The sequence below is a fragment of the Arachis ipaensis genome, chromosome B06, assembly GCF_000816755.2.
Source record: "Arachis ipaensis cultivar K30076 chromosome B06, Araip1.1, whole genome shotgun sequence".
In the NCBI taxonomy this organism is placed as follows: domain Eukaryota; kingdom Viridiplantae; phylum Streptophyta; class Magnoliopsida; order Fabales; family Fabaceae; genus Arachis; species Arachis ipaensis.
This window is the reverse complement of record NC_029790.2, coordinates 136978526-136979560: the sequence shown is the minus strand read 5'-3', so window position 1 is coordinate 136979560 and position 1035 is coordinate 136978526. Positions and strand designations below refer to the sequence as shown.

The following is a 1035-nucleotide window of genomic DNA, read 5'->3' as shown; positions in this document are numbered from 1 at the left end:
ACAGATAAATTAGTCTGTATAAATTTAAATATTTATATGAAAAAATAAATTATAAATCAAGTATATATATATGTCTTTAAAATAGTTGTCTGATCTATTTAAAAAAAGTTGTCAAGCTAAAAAAGTCAGTTTGTTTATCTAATTTTTTTTTTAAATACATGACTTTTAATAGAAAATAAAAAAAAAATCATTGGATTATAATATCAACTTTTGATTAACTTTTTTACTAAACAAACTTGATCCATTCTGACAGCACTATATATTTTTGATAATTAAAAAAGTGAGTTATATATATAAATCTTTGAATAAATCAACAAAAAAAAAATCCATATATCTGATTTTGTCGATAGTCAATTTTTTTCGTATTTTACCCTTAATAACAAGAACTTAAAATCAACCAATTTAATTTGATGTTTGAGTCTTAGTTTAAGGTATATATTTATAAGCTCAAAACTAAGTTAATTTTAGTTTGAGATGTATATTCATATATATCCCTCAACATCTTCTCTCTTTTTCTTTTTCATTCTTCCCTTTTTATTTGTTTATTTATTTATTTATTTTCCAACAAAACAGCAATATGGAGAAAGGTATATTTAAGACTAAAGCTCCAGTGGAAGCACCAGCAGCTTCACCTTCAACTGCACCAGCAGCATCACCTTCAGTGTCACCAGCTGCATCACCAAGCTCTGCACCAAACACTGCACCAGTTGCATCACCACAAACTGCACCAGTGGCATCACCAAAATTGACCCCAAGAAACATACTCTTTTGGTGGCCCTCACTCAAAGCCTAAAAAAATTCTTTAAGAAAAACTTAGGAATTTTTGGCAACATGTGTAAACAAAGTTGATAATTCACATTTTTATGTATGAAAAATTATTTTATTTATTGGCTAGGTTTATGCATTAGAAACTTTTTATTCAAATCGATACTGGCACATTTTTGTTGAAAACATGAGTGACTTCTATTAATACGAACCTTCCATGCATAATCAGTTATCACGCCCAGGCCAAAAATATAAAAAACCTCTTATATA

The 1035-nt window shown here is 27.7% G+C and overlaps 1 protein-coding gene across 1 annotated transcript in view; it reads left to right on the top strand.

Annotated features, from left to right (window-relative positions):
- Positions 1–894, top strand: part of LOC107647822 (protein kibra-like) — a 1533-nt gene extending 639 nt beyond the window's left edge. The window contains exon 2 of the mRNA XM_016351869.2: positions 574–894. Coding sequence (XP_016207355.1) covers positions 574–793 — 220 coding nt within the window. The 3' untranslated portion in view covers positions 794–894. The remainder of the gene's footprint in view (positions 1–573) is intronic.